The sequence below is a fragment of the Echiichthys vipera genome, assembly GCF_963691815.1.
Source record: "Echiichthys vipera genome assembly, chromosome: 3".
Lineage (NCBI taxonomy): Eukaryota > Metazoa > Chordata > Actinopteri > Perciformes > Trachinidae > Echiichthys > Echiichthys vipera.
In genome coordinates, this window is record NC_139828.1 from 12,052,420 (window position 1) to 12,077,899 (window position 25,480).

The window sequence follows — 25,480 nt, forward strand, 5'->3', positions numbered from 1 at the left end:
GAGAATACAGGTAGTATACATTTCTTACAAGGCAGAATAACTAAAGGACAAAGTAGATTTTTTTTTCTCCCTTTTCTTTATAAAAAGTGCAAAGTTACAAGCAGTAAATACATGCTTTGTTCTCTCTGCTTAAATTAGCAGAGTTGTCTCTACTGAGTTTGAGTGAGTGTGTGGGTGAGAATGTAAATCTGCACAGTCTCTCATCGGGAGAAATGCTCTTTAAGTGTAGGCTTTCTCTCTCACAACGCAATTAATGGCCCGCTGAACAAAAGTAAAAATGTCAAGACTACCCTTTACGGTTTCTGTTCCTTGTTGCCAGGATAAAGCAGAACATCTTGTCTCCAGTTCCTGACCCTGCATTAAGCTGTTTGACAGAGACTAATGCAAAGTCCCTAGACTTTTCAAAGTCAATACTAATACTGTACTGTATAAACTACAGAACATGCTAACTTCGGGAGTCTTGAAGTCATTGTTTTTCTCACACTAGGCCTAATTACATTTACCCGCAACAAGGAGTCATCATATGCAAGATGACCAGCAGGAATCCCTGATGTGTCTTCAGTTAAAAGCCCGGCCGGTGTGTTTGAAACCTAAACCCAAGTGTTTCTTGTGTGTCGTTATGAAACACAAAGGGCCGTGAAAATGTAGCCGGTTGCAGCGGCTTCTCTTCTGGCCAGGGGCTGAGCTTCTCCCCGCTGCTTTGCCTGTGCCGTAGAAAAAAGTTTCTATCGTTACAGGGGCCCCCTCCCACCTGGATTTCCCTCAGCCTGTGTCTTGCACTCTCCACTGGCTCTTGGAGTCCCTGATAGCTGTAGTCGTGGGAACTTGGCATAACTCTCAATGCACAACGAAAAGCTTCCACTCAGGGGGAATGGCTCACACTTCCACCTCTAAATGACCTAATGAACTATTGAAGATCAGTGTTTTGCCTTTGGAAAAAAAGATTGGATTAGAAATAGAATTGTAAATGTATGAACATGCATGATTAAAGTGGGATGCTGTGTGAACTTTTTGCTTTCTGGCCGGCAACAGCGTCGGCTGGAGGCATTGTCCGTCATTCTGTCCCTTTGGTTGTGAATAAAGGCGCACTCACACTGTCCATCCATACCGTGCCCGAGCACGTTTCACGGCTAAAGTCAAGTTCGTTTGACCAGTGTGAGTGCAACCGTACCGCGTCTAGGAGCTGTACGCTTGCTTGTTTTGGATAGGTGGGCTTTTGTAGAGCACGTTTGCTCATGTACGAGCACGAGCGTGCGCACGTGTACGAGCATGAGCACGAGGCCTACAGTGGTTTTGACGTCATTTTATGTGCGCCTGTTCGGACATAGAAAAAAGAAGGACGGACCATGCGCGGACATTTAAAACAATGGCTGCGAAAGGTTCACGTTGGTGTGATGCGGAGGTGGAGTGTTTACTGCAGATTTGGTCGATGAAAATTCAAAAACAGTTTGACAAGACGCACAAAAACTCTGAGGTCTGTGGAAAGATTTGGAAACAAAGCGACTCATCGCGATCAATGCGTGTGGCGTGTTATGCCGTGATGACGTATAGGCAGCCAGAAGCATTCCGCCGAGGCCCAGGTAGTGTGAGTACAAACGGGCCTGGGGCACGGGGGGGAGAGGGAGGGGGGGCAAGTGTCCTAAAGCACGGGGCACGGTACGGATGGACAGTGTGAGTGCGCCCTGAGAGTTCACTTGGACTCAAGGATGAACTGATTAGATTTTGGAGGTCAAGGTCAGGGTCCCTGTGACCTCACAAAAAACACTTTTGGCCATAACAGTTCCCACGCTCCAACAGGATAAAATGATGAAGTTAGGACTTTTTATACCCAAAGGTCAAAGGTCAACTTCACTGTGACATCATAATGTTTCATAACTCAGGAACATAAGGGGAGACATTTGGTCCGATACTGAATTGGTGACACTAATCTTGAAACTGTTTTTTCGATCTTCTGTGCTGCCGGTTGAAGATGTGTGTGAAGAATCCACGTTTCATCAAAAGATACACTTTTATTTACCTTTAATTATTCAACATCTTGACAGTTTGGATGTAAAATACAACTTGACTGGTTGGCAGAGGCATTAAACCGGAAATTCTCTATATATATATATTTTTACTGTCACCAAAATTGCACTTTTGTCCACAGTTTGCCAACAAACACAAGTGATAGCTTTGGTTTGTAAGTAATATACTGTAGGTTCTCCAACCGGGTAGTCCCTTTTTAAGTTTTCACACAGCGTTTCAAATTTCAGCATGCAGTGAAATTAAATTACAGCCTTTTAATTTGGACTTTTCTAATGTTGTACCATCAAGGTTAGGAATGAGTATTAATAATATTTTTATTTTATCCTTATCGGCCTGATTCTTTATCAAGTCCCTTATTGATTCCTGATCAATTTGTTGTGTTTTGTTTTCAAATAAAATATTTTTTCAAATAAAATATCCGCCCTCTGACGTGGCACTAATATAACAACACTATTCGGACTCCTTGTTGCAAGTTTCCAGGAGCATGACTGTCAGAAAATCATGTCGGCACTGATAAAATTAATCGATAAATCAATACCAATTCTGATTCCAATTTGTTACTGGTTCTCATCAGTCAGTGGCTCCTACTGGTTTATATCAGTTTCTTTTTGTTGCTGTTTTGTTTCTTACTTTAAAATAACAACGTTATGGCAGGTTATGTTGTGCTTTACTTATAATACATGACGAAAAGGGGTTTGTATCATGGAGAAAAAAGAACATGTATGGAGTTAAGAAATAAAAAATATAAAATAATGATATTAGTAAAGAATCAAGAATGGCATCCTTTCCTTAATGCATTCAGAAAAACGTTGTCAACACTCATTTTCATCTTTTCCACCACAATGGTGTCACAACTCCGAGATCATATTTGTGGATCTCTTTCCCCAAGGATATCTGAATGAACGTGGGAATGTCACCCCCTCAAAAAAGTTGATGTTTAAGACTTTTTTTCTGTTGAAATGAGCGTGTTGTTGCTGAAACCACCAGAAGGGGGCAGATAAATCTCAGTTTTTCCTTGTACTGTTCCACTGAAGTCTCCTTGCAGTTCCCTTTCCCTCCATTTTTGTGTACTGATGTTCCACTTGCAGTTGTAATTGAACGTGTTTTTTTTTTTTTTAGAATCTTATTTGAGTGCATTTAATGCTACAATTTTCAAATGTGCAGAAAGTCAAATAAAGCTGGAACATGCATGTAAGATTGTGTAAGATTATCTACTTAACTCAAGGGTGGGTGCTGAACTAATAGACTTTGGGGTAAACGTGATGTTTGTCATGCAAACAGAGTTAACTGTTAATACACACTAATGATTTTAAAGGGCTAAACACGTTGGATGTGGGGCACTGGTGCATGGGGAAACATCCTGCCTGCCTGAAGCAAAGAAAAACAACAACAAAAAGACAGCACAGCTTGGAGTCATGCTGGTGTTAAGTCATGCTAATGTTGCTGAAGTCCCAGCAGGCCTTATTAAAGTCTACCTGCTTTGTCAGGCTGGACATTTTCTCTTCTGTGTTTTCATCACCCACCAAGTGTGCTCAGTGTGAGTCCACCTCCCAGTGACATGAAGGCGTTGACTAATATGTCTGCACCTTATTAAGAAGCTGTTTGCTTTTTAGTCAGCTTTGATGTAAATATCCCTCATATATGGGAGAAGAGTGCACTCTGGGAAATGGTTAAGTTCTCAACAAAACTGAGCGGTTCAAGTGTGTGTACTGTGGGGAAACTGGAGTGCGTGATGGCATGAGATCATGTAGGGCTCTCATCTGTGTGAGGGTTTCACAAATGGGGGGCAGAGCTGAGTCATTGGCTTTACTGAAGTGCTTTCAAATCCCATGATTGTAGGTTCTTGATTAAATCCAGATTACTCCAGATAATGAGGTCAGGTGTAAACGACAGTCAATTGTTTCAGGATATTACTTTATTCCCCCTTTCTCTTGATTCTGCAGGAGCATTATTGACCTCTCCCTGCTCTGATCTGCAGTGTTTCACCCCTGTCTTTATAAAAAACGACATTAAAAAGCTGGTTTGCAAGGTAGGGAAAGAAAATCAGGCAAAACCGCTGGGAAGTTTTTTCTCTCTTGCTCTTTGCACGCCTGTGCGTAAAAGCTTGGAGCCTGGCGATGATCAGACAGCCAGAGAGGAGCCAGACGAGGAAGTGAGGAGGAGGGACCAGTGTGGTGGCGTGGTGTGTGTTTGTGTGTTTGTGTGGAGAAAAAGAGTTGGACTCTCCGGACGCCTGCAGCGCTGTGAAATCGGAGGATCTCTCCTCTTCAGCCTTCGTAGCCGGCGCAGTAATGCGTGCAAACGGACGCAAGACTCGAGTGCTGCCGTCGCGTATCTGCTCGGAAACGACTTTTTAAAGTGGTTTTTTTCAAAGAAAGTTACACGCCTTTTGCTGTCAATGTCAGCACAGGTAGGGGGAGAGGATCCCGGAAGAACTCGTAGTGCAGGTTACCAGGTTGTTTGCATAGCCTGAGCTTTTATTCCAAAGCTTGCGAGCGCCGATGGACTTGTTTGGCACATTGAAGAAGTAGGTTTTTTTCTGTTGACTTTAAGTGCATGAACGGAGAGAAGATGAAGGAGCTGAGGAAAAAGAAGCTGTACGTGCTGATGGACGTGCTGTGCGTTTTAGTCGGTGAGTTATGGACACTAAGTACAAAACTATACGTCAGCATAATCCACCTTTTATCTAGGAACTGCACTTCAGTGTTGTCAGCAAGAGTTCTGATAAGATCATATATATATGTGTGTGTGTGTGTGTGTGTGTGTGTGTGTGTGTGTGTGTGTGTGTGTGTGTGTGTGTGTGTGTGTGTGTGTGTGTGTGTGTGTGTGTGTGTGTGTGTGTGTGTGTGTGTGTGTGTGTGTGTGTGTGTGTGTCAGTCACTCCTGACAACAACTCAGGAATTCTTCCTTTTATTTATTTTGTTCTGTTGTAATGACAGGAAGGCACGTTTTTGATGAGAGGGGAAGCTCCTGAGCACAGAAGCTGTAGTCTCTCTTTAAAAGGCAAATGAAGTAACTGTGTGTGTGTGTGTTTCCACGCCTGAGTCCAATAGTTTACTATAAGAGAACAGCCTGCCATCTCGGTTGTTGACGCAGAGCCCAACTGCCATATTGTCCAAGGCTGAATTGTGACATTATGTAGCACCGTGGTGAATCCACAAGAGGAAATTTCATTCTCATTCTTGTCACAGGGCCTGCTGCATTCCCCCCTGAACTACTCACCAGAAAAACTTTGCAGGACTTTTACAGAGCTTCAGGAAGCTCAGAGTTTGTTTATGGAAATTTGATATGCGAGTGTGCCCCGCTTATTTCTCATTTTCTTCAGTATTTTATCTGCCAGGAATCTTCTCAAGAATTCCCCCCACTTCCCCACATACATCGGTCAGGATGTTTCCTCCACATCACCCACAGACCTGTGTTTTGCTTTTAACTTCACTTTTCTGAAGAGTTTGTTGCTTTGCATTGCTGTACTCATTATGTCACACCATTACTGTACATGTTTTTGTCCTCTTCCCCCTCTGGGCAATAGACAAATAATGACATATTGTGGTCATTGTTGTCAACATTTGTCTTTAGATATCAACCTTTAATGGATGGTAATGAATATGATATATCATATACTGAGGACCATAGGTGTCATTTAAATAACGCAACAATTATAAAGCCTTCCATTAATTATCTCATTGGACAATAACATAGGAAATAATAAAATAATAATTAGAGCTGGGCGATATGACTATATATATATATATATATATATATATATATATATATATATTGTCATAGATATACACACAGTATCTATCATTAAAATCACCTAAAAAATTTTATTTAAAATTTTTTTTTTTTAAAACCAGCAGCAGAGCTGTGTTACGGCAATAGTACCTTAATTTGGGCGATACTTTACATTCTGATTCCTTAATAAAATTAGGAAATTCTCAGTACTTTTCATTTGTCAATAATTTAATGCACACATGAGTATAATAACATGCGGTTATTTCATATAAAGTACTTATTTATTTTCCAGAAAACATGCCATATGGTGATATATATCATTATGGAAATATGAAATGACCAATATCAGAATAGAAGGTTTGGGCCATATCGCCCAGCCTTACCATACATGTAGAGATGGATTACTAGTTTATTTCATAAATATAAATGGGCATTAAAATGTATTATTAAAATAACTTACAAATAAATATATCAATCCATCAATAAATATGTAATAGGTTTTATAGGAAAACATCAAAAACTATAAATAAATGCATGGTTTAAAAATAGATCCATTAATACTCAAATGCAATCCAAATTCAGAATGCATTATAACCATGATAGAAGTCTTCACCGCCCGCCACCCTCAGAAAAAGCTGTCTTCAGCCTCACAGCCTTTGTGTGTGTGTGTTGAATGTACCAGGGTGGTGGGACCTAGGTTTTCTGTATCAATGCAAGAAGCCCTTGATGGATGTGGGTTGCTGGTCTGGTGTTTGGCGGCGTGTTCATCCCCTGTTGTGTCTGCACTGGTAATAGTGGTGGAAGTTGGCGGGAGAATACAGAAAAGGAAGGGCAGATCTGCGCTGCTGTGCGGTTTCTGATTCCCCCTGGCTTTTGTGAGAGCTTAGGGCTCTTTTTACGTCTGTGGGAACACCAACAGACTGCTGAACTTGATAAGCCTCGCCATTTTGCTGTCACAAGTCTGGGATTAACGTCTGGGTTGGTCGGTCGGTGAGGTCTGGATAGCTGCATCCCACCCTTTTGCCTCTCCCTTCCCCTTTTGCCACCCACGTCAGCCACCCAAATAATCAGTCAACCCCAAGCTTATGTGAGGTTGCCCCAGCCGTGTAATAACAACATGGAAGCACAGTAATTATTCTAACCCTTAGCCTATATGGAAACAGAGTTTGAGTTGGTTTTTGCCTGCATTTTTGGACTATTTACGTTTCTTATTTCAAAAATCTACCAACACTGAATGTAATCCTGTCTGATTAACAACTGCTCTTATCTTCTTTAGCCTTTCATCAACAGAAGCCATTTCTGTGTTCACCTATGACTCCATAATCTCTTGTTCTCTGCTTATGCATCACACATTTGGTATGTAATTCAATGGCCAAATAAAAGCAGCAGATACAATCACAGCCGTTTCTTTGGCACGCTCTCTGTCACTCAAACCCTTCCCTGCTTGGATCAAACTAACAGGTGTTATAATATTCACACAATGTGGAGAAATCTGATATAAAATGACTGCTTAGAGCCAGGGAGTGTTTTTTTTTTATTCTTTAGACACAATGTTTGTTGTATTACGTGTCTAGTTTATAGCTAAGAAACCTGACTGACGTGTCATGGTGGACATTGAGTTGTTTTTGCCTTTCAAATATCTGCCCTGGTCTTGAGTTTCTTGTTAATTTTAAGCCTTGGGCTTCCCTCCTCCTTCTCCATTCTTTCCTCCAGTGTATCCCTCCCTCTTTGTAAGTCTACACTCAGCACAAATAGACAGTGGGTGTTGGCTGAGCGCACAGAGAGGAAAGGCCGGGGTTTAACCTCTCCCTGCCCACAGCTCATAGTCGTAGGTGCAGTACTGCAGCAGGTGTAGGTTGTTCAGGAGTCGGAAGAGGAGCAAAGCTCACTTTGCTTCGTGGCCTGGGCGCCTGCCTGTTGAAGGCAATGAAAACGGCAACAAGCTGTGTGTTATGAGTAATGTGCCAGACACTCAAGTAGGTAGTGTGTGACTAAACAGCCTCGAGGCAAGGCACTGGTGGAAGACACACGCTCACACACACTTTAGTTATTCAGTGTGAAGGCTTTGTGCTGTTAAGGGACAAACCAGTTCTGTATTATGCCTTTTGATTACACTCACTCACTCACTCACTCACTCACTCACTCACTCACTCACTCACTCACTCACTCACACACACACACACACACACACACACGTGTTTTGCTTAAATAAGTTTAATTTTCCTGTCATGTGATTCTCTTTATATGTTTTGCACGTAGAAATGCAACAACTGATCATTTTCATTGTCGATTAATCTGTCAATTATGTTTTTTCAGTTAATCAATTAGTTGTTTGGTCTATAAATGTTGAAAAGTATCATTCAGTGTTTCCTAAAGCCCAATATGTTGTTCTCAAATGTCTTTTGTCCAAAACCAAAAGATATTACGTTTACTGTCATAGAGTAGTAAATAAACCCCAAAGTATTCACTTTTAAGACACAGGAATTTTGACTTTTCTTTGAAAAATTACTCAAACCGATTAATCCATTATTAAAATAGTTGATAATAGTTGACAACTAGTCAATGAATCTTATCCGCTCTGTTTGTAAGACACAACTGTGCTAGATGACACTGGGTTAGAGTTGCTCCATTATTTCCTTGCATTAATTTCCTCTTATTAGACTCCATGTAAATATGCCCATGCTCCGTGCTTTGACCTCGCTGGATGTCGGTTAGAGTTTGTTAATGAAGCCGTGTTGCAGCGTCTCCAGGGAGCTGGGCCTCTCAGGCGGTTGTGTTGGGAAAACGGATCGTCCTGAGTTCTCAGTGAAAGGCTTGATGGGAATTGTTTTCCTCAGGAGAGCTCTGTCATGGAAACTGAAGCCCTTTTAACAAACAGGCATGTCGCTCTCAGAAATATGAGTCTGGGGGTTTTTTTTCTACTTCTCCAGATTGTTGTTGTTTCTCTACTGATCTTAATTGCACAAGGATTTCTGGTAAAATGGCCTTTTATCAGTCAAACTCTTAAGTGGAAGAGGGATGTGGTGGTTCTCTTTGAAACACTCATAACCACATTCATTTTGAGCCACATTCCCCAAAAGTTAAGTCAAGTACACAGATGAGTTCATAGAGTTCAGCGGTGAGCTGGTAGTAATATTTGGAATTTGAAGGAGATGTCAGGCGCTATTGTGTGTGTATCTTTGATGTAATTAGTAAGGGATAATGTAGAGGCTGCAGGTCCTCATCAGCGGCCTGTAAGAATTCATATTCAACAAAGCTGTGTAATAATAAAAATAATAATTATTGGTTGCATCCGAATCAGTGAGCTAATAGAGCATGTGCTATTTGTTCTTAGTCAGTCCGAAATCTTACTATGAAACCACTAGTACGTGAATATTCTTTCATGTGAAATATTACAGAATGCAAATTGGACACAACACCTGCTTAAATATCCCACAGCCAAGGCAGATCTGTAATGTCAATAACGCTTGAATTTACACTTCTACATATTAAAAATAAGTGATTTTGTCATGCAACCTTTTCCAGTAATTTAAGCCTTATCTGGCGATGCTGGTAGAGCTGAGGTTGTCATGGGGGGTTACCATGGTTGCGTGTCTCCACCTAGCAAGAAGGCTTTCAGGAAGTTATGTGTTAATTACAGTTCAGTCTGTCTGAAAAGACACATACTGCTGTTTGTTGTTGTGGAAATTCACCTATAACAACTCAAAAAATTAAACAAACAAGGTGTTTAGTTGTTCTTCACAATGGTAAGAGATTCCTCCACTCTCTGTCATTGAGTTTGAGTCATCAGTTGGTATATAAGCAAGCAACCCATCCATCTGTTAAGTCATGGCGTAACGCCCTTTCAACATATGATTTCCGGGTCCAAGCCGGTCCGAGCCTGGTATTTCTACAATGCAGCAGAACCGTGTTGTTTGAACAGATCTGAGTTTTAAAAAAACAATCAAATCGTCATTTTATCCCTTTCTTATCGATGAAAGAGACGTCTAACTGATGAAAGAGGTGAATCGTAATTGTTCACATGTGACTGTATTGGTTCAACGGAGCGCTTGGACCCGGAAATCCTATTTTGAAAGGGTGTTCCGTCAGACTTAACAACTGGATAGGATTAAGGCAAATATTTCAAACACATCATTATATAGGATAGTTTTATAAAAGACACCTCATCTTAACCTTTGGTGATGTTTGGCTCACTCTTTAACCAAGTAACAGGTAATTGTTTTATTTTCAGTTTACACATCAGCATCAGGAAACCAAAGTTCAACACAGGCCCAGTACATGCAACTTCAACAGAACATGTCATGTAATCTTTAACAGTTTAAATGATGAATTAAAAAAAAAAAGTTTTTATATCTCCACACAAACGTATGTTGAACCATAGTGTACATTTTTAGTATGTCGTGCAGAGTTTGCTATTTCAAACACAATCATGTCTTACATGGTCGCTGTGTTTGAAAATTAAAAACCACCACCACCACTTTCATAATTGCTTTGCATATGAAAACAATTTGCATCTGCTGTTCAAATGAAGCTTTCCAGTGTCTTTTAAAGGCAGAGGATTAAACTGTTCGAGCTGCCAACACGTTGTTTTCTTTCCAGTTAAGTTAGACAGAAAACATATGAGCAAAGATTCCTTCTTGACAGAGACCAGAATTTTGGAAAATATGGCCCTAATTTGGAGAAGCACTCACTTTTACGACAAATTGAAGACGACATAACAACACATTTAGTGACCTCTCATCACCATTAATGATAGCTCTACAGTTAAACCCCTCCTGCAGACCTTTTATGGTTTAGGTTTAAACCTGTGTGGCCTACATCTTTGATCCCCTACAAACCCAGACTCTTTGATTGCCAGATTTAGCTGCCCTCCCACCACTGCTACGACCTCGCTTGCCGGCACCCTGTCTCCGTCTGCACTGCTTGGACTAAGCATGCGTAAATGATGGACAGAGCGAAACAGCAGGATTAAAAATAAAGAATGGGCAGCAGGATTTGGTGTGACTGGTGAAGTTGGGCGTTCCTCATGTGAATTAGAATTCCAGAGGCCAACGCCGGCAGAGGTTGTAGGCTCAGCACATACCTTCCACATTAGTCAGTCCAGCTTGGGGTGAGACAGTCAGAAAGAGGGAGCGTTTAGTTGTTTTGTTACTGCGAGCCTTCTTGTAAAGGTCTGTAACATCACACTCCAGAGCTTTGGTGCTATAGGGCTCTCACTGTGATTTCAACAATGTTTGAATTGGAGGGAGGAAACAAAAGGGAGCAGCAGAGAGAAAAAAACGTGGAAATGTTGAATGCCTCTAAAAGGAGAAAAAAAAAAGAAGCCTTCCTCTGTCCTCGTCCACAGTGGCAGGGGATGAGGGTTGATAGAGTAATGGTGTTAATGCGAGAGGAAACCAGAGCCATCAGTAGAAGGAAAAGATAGATTGGAAAGCACGGAGAAATAGAGAAATACGAAACTCACGGAGTGACCTTCGCACTGGAACACCAGAAATGAGAGTGGAATAAATTAGAAGGAGGGAAAAGCTCCAGCTGTGACCCTGAAGGAAACTTTTAGAACAAACAGGGCAGCCCAGGGGCATGAGAACACCCCTCTCTCACTCACACACACACACACACACACACACACACACACACACACACACACACACACACACACACACACACACACACACACACACACACACACACACACACACACACACACACACACACACACACACACACGCACACACACCTACCTCTACCTTGAAAATATGCATTAAGAAAACCCAGACTGTATGTTTTTCAAATTGAGGAGTATAATTGTCTGGCCACATGGTTTTGCAGGTGCAGCAGGTTGTGTCAGAGAAACCAGGGCAAGTAGGTGTGAGGTACTCTCAAACCACCGGAGCGCCTTTCAGATAATCGAGGCGTCGACTTTCCTTTTTAGTAGGACAGGCGAATAGAAATGTGAGAGGACAAAGACAGAAACACTGACGTATGAAAAAACAAGAAGACAGAGAGAGGATGTGACAGGCCTCGAATCTCACCCTCAAGAGTGCCATTGTGGTCCACATGGTCCGTCATAATTGCACATCTGCCAGCTATATAAAGCACTGTCCCATTGAGGCCTCTATATTTACAACAGAAGGAGAAGTGTGTGGGAGGACGCTGTGATCAAGAGAATGACAGACAGAAAGATGGAGCTCCAGAGAGAGAGGAATGAATGACTTTGAATAAGAGAAGAAGAAAAAACCATAATGGAGGATGTGAATCAGCAGTGGGAGAAGGAATGGAGGAAATCTCTTCTCACACTGACATCTTTGTTTGTCCATGGTGTGAATTAATGCTTAAAAAAAGTCCCAGGACGTTCCTCTGACTGTTTAGGCTCTTTAGACCCTCTTGACACGCAGTCATCATCAATTACCCAGCTCTCTGTGGCACTGATGCCCATTTCAGCAGGGGGGAGACACAGAGGTGCCACTGCGGATGAGTGCTAATTTGCGGCCAGGTAAATGAGAAGCCTTAAACTTCCCAGAATGGAACACAAGCCGCTAAAAAATGGGCCTTTCTTAATCTGAGACAGGAAAGCTCGAGCCCTGCATCCTGCGACTTCAAACAGGCTCCCATTAGGGGCTCAGGCTGGTGATTTCTGACTGGCAGCTGGAGATTAGCTTCCTGGCTACATTCCAAACTGGCAGCGTTTCCTGCCTTCATCCATAGAAGCAGGTGTCTAGAAAGAAGGTTCTCCTGTGTCCTGAATAAGTGCATCCAGCCCCTCTACCTTCCCTCCGTGTACATGGGAGAAAAATCCACTATACAAGTCAGAGGTTTGGTCTTTTAAAGGGATAGTTCTTCTTTTTTCTTAAGTATTGTTGCATGAGGTACTTTTCCGTAGTCGGTGTGTAAGTAGATGGCAGTCGTCACCTCCCCAGTTTTATTTTCATCACTTTACAATGCTGTCAGACATTCCTTTTTTTAAATGGACGTGGGGGACCTGAAGCAGTAATCTACGCTCTCGTTAAAGCCACAAGACTCCAATGACAAAAACAGTAATTTCACCTTGCAGAACACAGGAGTTGCTGGTCTACGGCCGTCTGCCTTGACTGGTCTGTCTGTTTGTTTGTGTTGTTGTGTCACTTTTGTGTTTTAAAGGGTTAGGAACTAATGAAACTAACCATCAAACTAACTGATCTAGGTAGCGGTAGACCAGCAACCTCCTGTGTTCTGTGATGTAAAATTACTGTTTTTGTCAATGGAGTCTGGTGGCTTTGACAAGAGCCGAGATAACGACTTCAGTTCCACCACATAAACCTAAAAAGAGCTGTCTGATGGCAAGATAAAGAAGTTTTTTTTAATGTGGCTAAAATACATTTAGCCGTTGCCACCGCGGTACATGTTAGCTTCTACTTTAGCTATTTTAGGGCACTATAGATTCTGTACCCTTCTCCTCCAAACTGGCACTGACTGCCATCTACGGTAGGTAATACACTGATTATGTTTAAGTACCTCTTACAAACCTGCTTAAAAAAAATCTAAACTATCCCTTTAAGTGGAAACGCTCTGGAGCAGTGTCAGTTGGGGTTGTGGGGTTGTCTCGTGGTATCCCAGAGACCTATTTTGTCTGCAAATGGGTCTATTTTTGCCTGTTAACTGTGTGTGTGTGTGTGTCTGCTTTTCAAGAGAGAGGCTGGTTTGTTTCTTACAGATATGATCCACATGAGACACATTAACACACCTCAGGATGTACCATTCGTTTTGCCCATGACTGCAGTCCAGACTATTTACATCATTTTATTTGAGCGCTTTTACTTTCATCCAAACTTGTAATTTATGACTAACAAGTAGAAAGTCATGTGTCAGTTAAATTAGTGCTTCGTTTATGAACACGTAAATGAAAAATGCATACTACTTTTACAAGCCAGAGGAGGGTTATTTAAGGCCAGGTGCCCTGACTTCACTCAGTCCATGAAATGTGTGGCAAACTGGCAAAATCCAAGTTTTTTTAAGAGGATTTAATAAGTGCATAAGACTAATTAAAACCTTTAGCATATGGCAAAACAGATAAATACAAATGATACCCACAGATGTAAGGCCATTGATGTACAGTACATGCAAAAGCTGTTTAGCCTTTTGTGAGCTTGTTATGTGGGTAGAGGAGTATAATTCATTAGCTCCTGGCACTTCTCTTTGAAGCTTTTCACTGAATTCTTCTCTCCCTCTGCTGTGATTAATGGCCCCGCTCTGGCAAGTGTTAAAAGCTTCATAAAACAGTTTGAAGTTATGTGACTGCAATATAGAAATAATTATGTCCTCCTGCCATTTTAAAGTGACATTTACCATACTGTATTAAGTAAATAAACATTCCCCCCGACTTTGTCCAGGCACAATCTTACACAAACCTTTAAAAACTCGCTGTTATGTAGTTAAGCCATGTTAGATATGTTTGCAGCTCCAGTTGGTTTTTAATGCTGTGCTGAATGCAATTATTCCACACTCAATAAAAAGTTGGCCACGGTATTGGCCAACGTTATATGGAAACAGATTCAATTTCCAATGTCTCCCCACCCCCAAAAGTCTGCTATGGATTGAACCCCAAGGGCCAAAATTAGTTTTCACGTGTGGTAATGCAAACACTCTAATTAAGTTACCAAACAACATATTTGACATGCTGTGTACATTTCAATTGCAACCATACTTGATATAAGAGGAGTCTGGCAATATTTAGACAATATTTTTAAGATACTATAGCATCAGGGTGCGAGACACTGTGTTGAGAGTTTAGAGTCTCCTATTTTTCAGCTATGATGAGATGCCAAGGTAAACCAGAGGCAGTTGTTTCTTCTTGACATTCAGCTGGAAGCAGGATGCAGGATACAGATGCAGAAGCTGCTGCCAACCAAAAGCCACATCAGTAAATCCATATCAGGGTGCTCCCCTGAGGCGCCTGAGACAGGATGTTGGTTAAAAACAAGAGAACATATATTGTGCTGTGGTTGTCACAAACAGGATTTTGATGGTGCTAAGAGGAAAAATATGTGAAATAAAACTTCACCCGGTTCACCACGTCCTGACTGGCTGGTAGATGTGCTAACCAGGCATGTGTCTGTTGGAGGCCAGTGGGAAGTTGCTGTGTGGGGACAGGTGTCATCCAGCTGCTGCTGCTCACAAAGAGGGTGTAGACAAAAGGGAGGTAGGTGGATTAGATGCATTGGACAGGTGGTGAAATTGCTTATAGGTACTACAATGAGTTAAAGGTCTCATATTGTAAAAAGTGGCGCTAAAAGGGAACGTTTCAAACAGAGTAATACAGGTATATTTAGACCGTATGAGAACAAGACCAGGTCAAAACCTAGTATCTGACTGGACTGTTTATAGTGAATGTGCTAAATGGGTCAACTTGTTACATGGATAGTCAGTGGTAGTGTCAATGTAAATTCCTGGATATAAAATGTCCATCTGCAATTTCCCGTAGTGGTCCCAGTATTATTTGTTCTTAAAGTGTGATGAAATAGCATATCACATGACACGGCCAACATAGAGATGCAGCGGCAAGAATAACATTTCCAGTCATATCTAAGACCTAGGTCTAAGTTTATTAACTGGTCAGTATATTATACCGTTTATATAAAGTGAAACATGGTATACAAGGTGTGAGCATGACATATACTGTAGTTCAGGGCTCCAACTTAAAAATGTAGGTAGACATTTGCACAGCTTTTCTTTATTCTTCCATATCTAGTGTAATGGAAATTGGTGCGTGATCTGAGTAAACTAAATATGAAGCTACAGTCAGCAGCTGGTTAGCTTAGCATTAAGAGTGGGAACGGGAACAGCTAGCCTGGCTCCGTCAGAAGGTGACAGAAGGCATGTTTTATTTTGGATTTCACCCACAATAAACCTGCCAAGAAAATATTTGTTTGGCAAACACCAAACTGAAGGACATTTTGGCTGATTGGACAGGTGTATTTTTTTTTTTACTTTGACATCCTGTGTTTATACTCAGATTGGGGCTTTTGATTTACTTTTTCGTGAATAAGTACTGTGTTGAAATCAATTTGTATCTCTGTTTGCGTTTTTTTCCTTGTGTGTCTAAACTTTCCAAGGTCGGGTTACTAAGAATCCATGTGCAGTCACGTGTTTCTCCTTTTAGAGCGCTATTGTTTATTCTCCTCTCTACACAAAGCTTCTATTTTGCTGCTGCCTTTCTTTACTGAGCCAATAAGACTCTTTGTCTCCATAGTGTCTATGACGAACATGTGTGCAGTTGGCATGTCGCTTAACAATGTCCATACTCATCTTATGTCTCCTTGGATATATGTGATGTCAGACACAAGTGAGACACTGGTGTGCTATTGTACAGGTGTTATTGTATATTGTTGTTTACCTTGAATTACAGCATTTAATAGATGAATTGCCCTGCTTCATTAGTTAATTAGTGGTTTATTAAAGACAGTTTTAGTCATAATGGTGTGCCAATGTTTTTTTTCTTAGCATGAGCTCAGGTTTTAGTGTCACATTAACATGTGATACATCCTTCCTCGCATCTTTTTGAACTGCCCAACCAGCAGCTCTCAAGAAAAACATGCCACAAGTTGTTGTTTTTTGTCACTATTCATGCATTTGCAGTAAGCTGTCGTTCCGTATTCGTTCCAGGGTGGAGTTAAACCCGGTGTTACAGAGTGGTCACCTCAGCTGAATCCTGATCCACACATCGAGTTGTATATTTTCCTTTAGTCTCAGTCTTCAGCATGTGGAGTCTTGGTCTCTCATCAGTCTTCCTGGAATTATGTCAGCTGCAGACCTTTTTTTTGAAAGAATGGGAGGGGTGCACTGCTCATTTACACAGAAATGTAATACTATTGGTGAGAGCACTTCTCATATGTATGCAGTGTTTTTTCACGGCTGTTTTTCTTGAGTTTTAGTATGTGGCTGTATGCATGGCATTTCCACAGTGGCCCCAAGACTGTCTGTCTGCCCATTATGGACAGTGGTGGCGGATATCAGGGGGGTGAGTGCATTCCTTGGTCAGGCTGCAACTCATGGTTATTGTCATCTATCACTTAATAAGTCACTCTGTCAAAGATGATACCAAATACCCATCACAAACGACCAGTTTTAAAATGGCATTGTTTCTACTTCATTCTTACCATTATCATTTATGTCTATCAAATCGGGGTAGGGTTTTTCTCAGACATGCTAAATCTAATAAAGTATTCCTCCACCCAAAAACCTTAAAAAAGGTTTGTAAAAAGTTAGAGGTTATGGTCAGTTACAATGGTCTTCATTGGTGAAATGTTTTCACCACTGGGAGTAAAGATCATCATCATAACATCCAAAGGAGAAAGGACCCCCTCAAACTACTTACACCAGAGTCCACTTCTCTTCTTTGCCCATCTATACCCTATAGATGATCAAGATGCACCGCCAGCAAATTTCTATTTGCTCTGCTGCTACCTCTGAGCAGGCACCATTGGAGCTCATTAACCATGTCAGAAAATCCCACTCGCCAAACAAATCGTACTTTCTGTTATGGGCGGGCGTAACCTATGACAAAAGTGCTGCGCCGTTGAAGTTGGCTAGATACGTCACTTTCTTCATTGCTCTGATTGGTCGTAGTCGGTCGTAGTGCTATTCAATTTTATTTACCTTGCCAAATCATAACAAAAGTTATCTCAAGACACTTTACATATAGAGTAGGTAAAGACCACACTATGACTTTTATTTATAATTTACAGAGACCCAACAGTTCCCCCATGAGCAGCAACAAGTCTGCTATTGCGTTCAGTGGTGCTCCTTGAGTTGGGAAGGTCCATTGCTCGTTGCCAGACCCTGCGTCTGCATAGATGTGGGTCTGGATATCCAGGCTAGCCCATCTACTGTTTATCCTCAGTATGTTCAAAACACTCGTCGTTCGCCAAAAATCTTCTGTCAGCCTCCAAATTAGGAGACGTTTGACTTTAAAGGGGAGGAGCCAAAGAGCATCTGAACAGTGTATTCATCAGAATGTGTTTATCAATACAACTTTGTAAAGAACATTTGTCTTTTACTCCTCCACACACTCATACATCTACAAAATGCAGTGAAGGGAGTGTGTGTATGTGCATAAAGTGGAAGAGGGTATTTCTGGGATGGATGTTTCCCCACATCTCAAGGACATCATCCGTGCACTCAGGAGCCTTGAGCAGCTATATTTGGTCGTATTTTTGCCCACAGCCACATCATTCAAAAGAGTCGTACGTGTTGTGTCTGCAGTCATTTGTGTAAAGTCTTGTAAGTGTGTGTGCACTCTTGTGTCTGTTGACTATGTGTGTGTGATTTGTTACATTTGTCCACATGCCTATGTATATAAATACTATTTTGCACTGTTTATTTTTGTAATTCCGTGCTGCGCATTTCTCCCCTGACATTTAACGACTGAGTGTTTGTTTTTTTTCTCCTTGTGGGTTGTTTTCATCATTATGGTTTTAGTCCTCGAGGTTTGGGGGGGAGAGAAAACAATTTAGCTATCCTTAAAGAAACATTTTCACTTCCAAGCGTTTAGAAATTATGTCATGTCTGAAAAGCTGCATAAAACGGGACAAGTGTGTTATTCCAAAGCATTTTTTTTCTCAAATAGTGACGATCCATTAACTTGGATCAACGTTGTCCCTGGTCTGTATGCCCAGTTATAATCTTGGCAGGGACTAATGTATTCATCTCATTTCACCAAAAGCACTCCAAATATAGTGAAACCTCTAGCACATCTGATCAGACTGTTGTCGTTCTTCTACTTTGTTTTGGCTACAGCGGCGCTGCCCTTCATCATTATGACCATCGTGTTCAAGCCATATGAACGAGGGGTTTACTGTGACGACGAGAGCATCATGTACCCCCTGAAACCAGACACCATCACCCATGGCATGCTGGCAGCTGTCACCATCTCCTGCACTGTCGTCATTGTAAGTATTACTTCATCAATCTGGCCTCTCTTTTTTTACAGGGAAGTTTATTACGTCGCACCTCGGTAAAGCCAAAATCATGAAAATGACTTTACACTCATTTAACAACACCATTTGCTGTCTGCTCCATTACCAACTTGAGGAATTGAGCAAAGTGTTGTATAAGGAAGAAAAGTAATTTTGTTCTAATGATGCGAAAAATGGGAAAGATAATGAAACAAACCTTTTTTTTTTTTTTAAAAGCTGTTTTCACTGTTCTCCCTCTTCCCTCAGATTTCCTCTGGAGAGGCTTATCTGGTCTACAGCAAGAGGATTTACTCTAATTCTGACTTCAACCAGTACGTAGCTGCACTCTACAAAGTAGTGGGCACCTTCTTGTTTGGAGCATCTGTTAGCCAGTCACTCACCGATCTTGCTAAGTTCACCATCGGCCGCCCGAGACCGAACTTCATGGCTGTATGCGTCCCTAAGGTCTGCACAGGATACATGCAGGTGATCAACTGCACCGGCAAGCCGCAGGACGTCACAGAGTCCAGGTATGAGGAGGAGGATCATAGTAGTATAATTGATCGTTATGCTAAGAAAGGAAAATATGTTTAGATCGAAAAATAAACTAATATATACTACTGTTTGTCTTTGTTCTACAGTTTGAATATCCTGTGTGACGCATTAGATTTGATTCTTCCTCTTTTCCAGATTGTCCTTCTACTCTGGTCACTCCTCTTTTGGAATGTACTGCATGCTCTTCCTGGCGGTAAGTACTGCATGTGAGCCTCAATCCATGACTAAAAGTCCTCTAACACACAATGTCAATAGGCATCTCTATGTACAGTAAACAGGGAAATATATCCATGCAGATATCTCATTGTGAATCAGGCATTACAGTCCCTACATGGACCCATCTGATAGCAGGCTTATGCATTTGGATCCGTACTCAAGGGCTAATTGTTGAGAAGGAGAAAGGGCTCATAGAGGTGGTTTGTGCCTGTGGACATAAAAGGACAAGGCAAGAGATCCGGGGAAGAATGTGGATACTGAAAGGAATGATCTGGAGGCCTCTGCTGCCTTTTTCCCAGCAATGACGAAGGCAAAGCATGTGCTACGTTGTGTCTTCCAGGCCTATCCAGTCCATTACCCTTAGCTTCATCTCTTTGTGTTCAAATCCAGGCACCAGTGGTAGACGGCAAGCTTAAAGAGGCCAAGCAAAGCAACATTGTTCAGTTCAAAGGACATTTGAAAGGAATGGTGGAATAATCTTAAGCTAGTGTCCATTCCTGACACATTCACTGTTGTGCCAGGCAAATGCTGCAAACAAATGGAGCTGCGCTGAGATATCCAGCCTGTGTCCTACAGTTCTCAGTTCAGAGGGTGGCTGTGTGACAGGAGGGGCTGTAGTGCACTGCCAGTTTTTGCACCTTCAACAGCAGCCCAGCAGAAGCCTGGAGAAGTCTGTACTGCTGCCAGGTCCATAATTTCTGCCGCCTGCTGTTTTCCAGTATTAAAAAAGGAAGTTTCAGTCCATAGTGAACATAAATTAGATTTGTACTCAACACGTTTTTAGTCACTTAAATTCAATTTTAGGCTTACCAGCCACTGTTTTTGCATTAGAGAGACATAAACGGACTTGGCTGTCTATAAGCAAATATGGAGATAACTTCTGAGACATGTGACAGCTGCTTGACTTCACTACTTTGTCATCCTTTTACATGACATTTATATAAAATTATGTCCGTGCAAATACTGTAGATCTTACTCCAGAGACTATTTACATTATCCTAACCTTTTTGTGGTGTGATAACCTTTTACAACAGAGGTTTTCACAGTTGGAGGCGGGACTCCCCAAGGGCGTGAAACACTTTCAGGAGAGGCTCAGCAAATGGAAGTGGAAAAATATTATGTCAGTTATCGAAAGAAGATCACATAGAATAACCTAAATGTGTGTGATCTGATAAAAAGAGAGAGTTCATAGATACGGTAGTATGGAGGAGTCAGAAACTCATAAATGCTTTAGGACAGACTTTTTTTTTTTAATGTATTTGGTATAGTCTAAAGTTCACTTCTGTACTACTTGCTCTGATCACACTCATTTTTGAACCTGACCTTCAGTTTCATCTCAACTAGCACACCTCTGAAGTTTCGTGACAGCATCTTGCATGGTTGTGCCACTGTCGCGGTGATTAAATCTGTCCACAGAAGGACACATTAACACCTGGCAAAATAATCAAAACCTCCTCTTTTGTTAGTTCCCGCTACAGTAGTTGTCTCCATGACCTGATTTGATAATGATACACAGACTCACAAGGTGAAATCAACACCACCTATCGTTGCTGGTAATCATGACCCCATATGTGTCCAGAATTTGAGCAAACCTAAGCAAGTAAACCAAGGGCGGTGAGGAGACGCCTTTTTCAAAGCTTTGTCTGAGACTTGGAAAACCCGTTTTAGGAGAACAAAACAACTTATGATATATTTTTACAGTGTAATAGCAAGTTGACAGTCTCTCCCCTATCTCTCTCCTTTCTTTCTCTTCTCTCCTCAACCTTCCCCCACGATCCACCACTCTCTTCTTCTTCTTCTTCCACTCCCTCCAGCTTTATGTGCAGGCGAGACTGGTGGCTAAGTGGGCCAGACTTCTCCGGCCCACCATCCAGTTCTTCCTGGTGGCCTTTGCGGTGTACGTGGGTTACACCCGAGTCTCTGATTACAAGCACCATTGGAGCGATGTGCTGGTGGGGCTGCTGCAGGGAGCGCTTGTTGCTGTACTCAACGTGAGTCTCCACGACAACTTCTCAAGGGCAAACACTGCAAAAATTTAAGAGTTCCTGCATGATATTTCCATGGCAGACCGGCATGACTTATGATATGGTTTGGTATCAAGACGCTGAGGTCCTCACACAGTAAATGGAAGCCAATTTTTGGTGATTTACAGAATATATTAGATTTAATACTGGAAACAGTATGATGTCACCTATTCAACTTGAAGCTAAATTTAACACTTATCTCTAGAAATCATGCTCCCCTTTTTTGACATGTAATTTTCCAGCCTCAGACCTGATGACATCGTAACTTTGAGTCTTACTCCTGTGGTTTCTGGTTTTAGGAAAAGCAAACATGGTTGGGTCCAGATCATAAAAAAATGACATTTAATGGAAATCTTTCTGTTAGTGATACTCCCTTCAAAGCGGAACAGAATAATCCATATTTCAGCTTTATTGCCCTCTGGCAGTAAAAATCCATATAGCTGACAAAAAGCATGAGGGGAGTGAGGTGTGACAGCAGCAAAGTGTGACTTGATACAAACCCACACACTTATACTGGCAGGTTCCCAGGCAATAAGTCCATTCTGCTCACTTCATCCAGCTGGGCTTCTTTATTGTTTGGCCACTTCCCTGTTTTGAGTGAGCTGCTGTCAGCACTGCTGTGTGCGTGTGTGCACGCGTGCGTGTGTTTGTGTGAGATTGGGAAGTGAGCGCTAACTTCTGGCCTTCATAGTGTTATGTGCAATTAGAGACCCTCTTGGGCATAGTACTTTATGGCCTTCAGGGGTTGTGCCTGCTCTCTGTGTGTTCCTCTCAGATGCTTGTATGCGAGTAGGTGTGAGTGTGTCACTTAACAGCTCTGCACAGACCTGTGCAGACATACGTAATCACAGTTTCCAGCCCAGCCTTTACCTCCACTGTGTCCCTTACATGCTTATACTCCAATCTCTGTGGAAAGAATATTTCCTAGGTAACCAGAACTAACATCTTCTCATTTCCTCTCTCTTCCTCTTCGTCTACAGGTGCGCTTTGTGTCAGACTTCTTTAAGAAGCGTCCTCCACGTTGCACAAGACCAGACACTGCTGATAGCGAAGAGCCAGAGAGGAAACCCAGCCTGCAGATTGCAGACTCCGAGCACAGCAACCATTACAACTATCACCACAATCCAGGCCCTGTGTGATAGGGGCTGACGCTATAGGGAACAGAGGCTGCAGCCTGCAGACCCCAAACCTGTGTGATAGGGTCTAAACTTCAACCTTGATTTTGCAGTCAACAGTGTTTAGTTCAGGGAATAACCTGGGTCATCATCCGTAGGCTGTCCGCTGCAGACTCCTGATGTGAAGTCCTATGAGTATGAGATGTTAAATTTTAGAGTGTCAATATGAATTCTGCAACCAGTCCATTTGTATGTCTGTTTGAAAGGAGTAAAGCTAGGGATCAGGTCTGTAGCTTGCAGCCTCCGAGCCCGCTGCTCCCTCTCCCGGTGTCAACCACTCACACCCCACCTACTCCCCCAACCACTGGACTGACTGAGGGGGCTGCATCCAATCGCCTTAGCCCCCTCTCAAAGACACCATGATGACCTCCTTTTCTCCTGTAAGAGAGAGAGGAGCATATTGTTTTTTAAGACATCGTTGTTGATGTTGAAGTATATGTGCGTAAAGCTGCATTAAGCAAAAGACTCCAAACCCCACTTCAACAAGGCTATGATATACTTATTAAGTGCTTGTGGCTAATGTGTGCGCAGACAAGTTACACACAGCAGAGCAACCCAATGAGAGTCCTTTCCTGCCAACTGACAAATGTAAGTCTGATATCCACTTGACTTCATGCCACCACTTCCTGAGAAAAATATGCTGTCTTTGGCTTGATACACACTCCACTTTCTTTACTTGTCACTTGTTTATTAGGCTCAGTGTTTCGCAGTCTATTTCTCAAGCTATTTTGCAGGAAACCAATATGGATTGGGGACCTAAAACAGCCTGAAAACTGCAGAGATGTGGTGCCTGAAAGATCTTTGCGTCGACCCTCAATGGGATTCATAGCACTAGCAACTGTTTTATTATCCAGGTTAGTCAAATACATCGCTTAATGTACCTTTACCAATTTTTGTACCTTTTTTATTTCTGTATGCAGAGATCCAAATTAGTTGGCAGTGATGAAACATAAATGTAAGAACGAGAGGCAGGACGAGAATGTTTATAAATGTTAGTAAAGGCACAGTTTGACGATTAGCTTTATTTGAGTGCACCTTAAACTGGCTACACACTAGAGGAGTGTATTGAAGTGGCAACAGCTCACAGTAGATGAGCTCATTTTCTTCATATATCATGTCATCCTGCTGGCAAAAAGGCCCACAAACTAAAAATTAAAGCTACAGGTCACCCCTAGGGTTCTTTGAAAGAAGATGTATATCGAATATCATCCTATGATCTGGAATTGGCTGACGATACGTTTCTGCCAGCTGCACAAACAGGTCTGGGTATCTGCTCTGACAAACTGACAAACAATATAATGTTTTTTTTTTAAAGTGACTACACAGGCTTGTCTTGCCCGATGACTCACACTACATTTATCAACTATGATTCACTCTGGTTTAAACTCCCAGCAATTATTCTTAGTGTCATGTTCTTTCCCTGCCAGAGTGTGTCCAGATATGCGTCTGAGACTTTAAGGGCAGTTTTTCTGTCCAGACTGGGTCAGATTCACCCTCAACAGAGGTGATGCTTTCATGAAGTGTATACATTTAATTGTGGAGTTTGTGAAATGATTGATGTCCCCCACCTTGTGTAAAATGGACTGCAGAGCTAGAAACCATTGATGCAGATACCTTTAATTTCTTTTGGACTTCATGTGTCATACCACTACTATAATGCCAATCAAATATTAAGCAATTTGGCCTCTCTTCTTTTTCCTGTTTTATTGTGTTTTTTCCCCTCAAATACTAATAATCAAAGAAGGATGAGACAACCATTTTGAAAATGGTGTTTAATTTATTTTAAATATAAGAAGTTCTTTGTTTACTCTAAGGTTGGAAACGCCAGCGCTGTTAAGGTTTTTGTGCAATCACCCCTGCTTGCCACTATGAGCCACAAATACTGTATATACTAATGCTATGAGACATGTTTCATGTTGCGTGAAGGATGTATATATATATATGCCTGTACGTTTTTATTTGGCATGTAGGTGCATTTTCATTTCACCTGTACAGTTTGCTTCCTCAGACTGTTGGCAGCAGGAGTCGCCACACAAACGGATCCAATTCCAGGTCCAAACATAAGCCAGATGCCTTGGCAGAACTTTTAAAGGGCTGTTGTAATGATAAAGGGTTACATACCCAACTGTGTTTTTGAAGCTAGTAACACTGCTCCGTTCCCACTTCAAAGATCCGTCTGTGTTCCTTTTCCCATTCCTGTGTTGATAGATGAGGTTAATTTGTGAATAAGGTCTCCTGTACAGTTGTACAGTATGCAGACCCCTGGAGGACTGACAACATATCAGACAGACCACAAACCCAATAGGACGGGGAAAACAGGAAGACAGAGAGAATCTCACCTGGTAGTGATTGTGAGGCCCTGAAGCTGAGCTGGGACTAGAGAGAAGCAGGGTACTGCAGGGTGTGTGGGGCGGGGTATCCCATGGCGAACCTCAGTCCCTGGAGTCTTCTACACATTTAAAACATAGATTTACAACAAGAAACAGCTGGAACTGGTTGTGGTGAAGTGCTGTACGAGCCCCCCTCCCCTGCTCCCCTACATCTAAATCTTCTGCAGCCAGACTAATAGCCCAAATGAGGATGAGGATGTAGAAATGTCATGGTGTTTGATGCCCCTCCAGCTTCATGGAATCCAGGGTTCTCAGCTCATCATGTGGCTCCATATGTTATTATGCCTTATTGGATCAGTGCCTTAAATATAGGCAATGGTTGGCCGATCTTCTGTTTATATGTCCACTTGTGATTCGCGTTTGCATTTTTGTATATAGATTTTATCTTTAGGCTCTAAACCGGAGGATTTTAAATAAAGATATAATCCACA

At 41.9% G+C, this 25,480-nt stretch overlaps 1 protein-coding gene across 1 annotated transcript; it reads left to right on the plus strand.

Annotated features, from left to right (window-relative positions):
• Positions 1-4,239: 4,239 nt before the first annotated feature.
• Positions 4,240-25,480, plus strand: plpp2b (phospholipid phosphatase 2b). The gene is made up of 6 exons (XM_083940361.1): positions 4,240-4,657; positions 18,532-18,683; positions 18,957-19,219; positions 19,380-19,437; positions 21,275-21,451; positions 22,465-25,480. The coding sequence occupies exons 1-6, from the start codon at positions 4,582-4,584 to the stop codon at positions 22,621-22,623; spliced, it is 885 nt and encodes a 294-aa protein (XP_083796487.1). The 5' UTR covers positions 4,240-4,581; the 3' UTR covers positions 22,624-25,480.

Coding starts and splice junctions, on each gene's coding strand:
- plpp2b (XM_083940361.1), top strand. CDS start 4,582: ATGAACGGAGAGAAGATGAAGGAGCTGAGGAAAAAGAAGCTGTACGTG. Junction 18,684..18,956: donor TCTCCTGCACTGTCGTCATT/GTAAGTATTACT, acceptor CTCTTCCCTCAG/ATTTCCTCTGGAGAGGCTTA. Junction 19,220..19,379: donor CAGGACGTCACAGAGTCCAG/GTATGAGGAGGA, acceptor CCTCTTTTCCAG/ATTGTCCTTCTACTCTGGTC.